The sequence below is a fragment of the Rhagoletis pomonella genome, unplaced genomic scaffold (genome assembly GCF_013731165.1).
Source record: "Rhagoletis pomonella isolate Grant_MI unplaced genomic scaffold, Rhpom_1.0 Rhpom_scaffold_00012, whole genome shotgun sequence".
Lineage (NCBI taxonomy): Eukaryota > Metazoa > Arthropoda > Insecta > Diptera > Tephritidae > Rhagoletis > Rhagoletis pomonella.
Genome location: NW_023458566.1, coordinates 8801592 through 8803029, shown reverse-complemented (window position 1 = coordinate 8803029; position 1438 = coordinate 8801592). Strand labels below are relative to the sequence as shown.

The 1438-nt window shown below is 30.9% G+C and overlaps 1 protein-coding gene across 1 annotated transcript in view; it reads right to left on the bottom strand.

The window, feature by feature from the left end:
* Window positions 1-793: 793 nt before the first annotated feature.
* LOC118747788 (terminal uridylyltransferase Tailor) overlaps window positions 794-1438 on the bottom strand; it is a 9141-nt gene continuing 8496 nt past the window's right edge. Inside the window, exon 5 of the mRNA XM_036481920.1 lies at window positions 794-1428. Coding sequence (XP_036337813.1) covers window positions 1334-1428 — 95 coding nt within the window. The 3' untranslated portion in view covers window positions 794-1333. The remainder of the gene's footprint in view (window positions 1429-1438) is intronic.

Here is a 1438-nt window from a genome sequence, read left to right as displayed (position 1 = left end):
AAAAAAATCTTTAATTTTTTAATAAATTTGAAACGATTTGTGTTTTTCTCGTCGTTCGTGTCCGGACACTTTTTGTTACGTTAATTTTAGGCGTCCGTTTCATACTCTGTCTCACGGAAAAAGCAACAAAAATGTGCTGAACACTCTTTGCTCGAATCAAATTGATTTTGATTTTCTATCCGAACGATTTGATGCTTCGGGTTGCCGCGTTCTCCTTTATATACGTTTGCAGCGAATCTCATGTATTATTTGCCCTCAAAATCATATGTTTGCAACAACACCATCAGCTGTTTTCTTCAGAACAAAATAAAATGTGCCGAACTGAGCGGTGAACGCGTTTTGAAAAAAATTAAAATTATTAAAATATAGCCGATAATAACGATAGTGTTCATCAATACTATCGATAGTTTTCCACCTCTACAATCAATAACTGACCATAGGGATGAAACGGTACGAATAAATACTCGATACTTTTCGTTCGATACCAAGTATTTTTAGTGTCAATACTTTTGAACCAAGTACTAATTATTACTATTACTCTTATTGAATCATGCACTACTACTAATTGGTTCATGGGCTGAAGGCTGTTGGCGCCGGCTGCTTGTGTTTTCGTTGACATTTATTTCATCCGTTTAGTTTTGCTACGAAAAAAAAAACAAAAACAAAATCGTTTTTTTCATTTTCTTATGAGCTGTGTTTCCTTGGGCAATGAGAATTTTGCACGCAAATTTTTTCTGGGGAAACTTAGGATAAGGCAAAATATATTTTTCAGCTCCAAAATTTCTTCAAAAGGAGTAATCATTTATTTATTTCTGATTCCACTGGGCAGTTCATTATTTTTGTGTACATAAAAACATATACATACATAAATATTTATGTATTCCTAAATATACTTCCAATGTAATCTTTCTTTATTCAAGCAATATTTTACAAAAGCAAGCACATATATACCAGTACATATGTATGGATGTACGTTATTTGAAATTACTTCAATGATGAATAAAAATTTATTCATCATTCGCAAGTGCTTGAATGAAGAATAAAAATTTATTCGTCATTCAAAATTTTTTTTATTCAATTATTAATTTTCCCGATTACGCCAATCCCTGATATATACCAGTATATATGTATGTAAGAGTAAAAATTCTAAAACAATTACAAATTCAAGTACAATGCTAACGTTTTGGTTTAACGTTTTGTCGGATGCAAAATTAATTGAATTCCTAGCGTGTCACTATTTGCTTTATATGTATGTACGTAAATAAGTCAATAAACCTACTTCATATATAAAATTTAAATAAGATAGTCCAAATTAAATAGCCAACTCCAGCATCTAAAAATTTGTTTGTCCTCTCGCCTGTAGCCTCTCTTTTAAATTAAAATTCTGCATACTGCATTTGAACATCATAAAAAATTTACGCAAAGGGTCTTTTTTTAC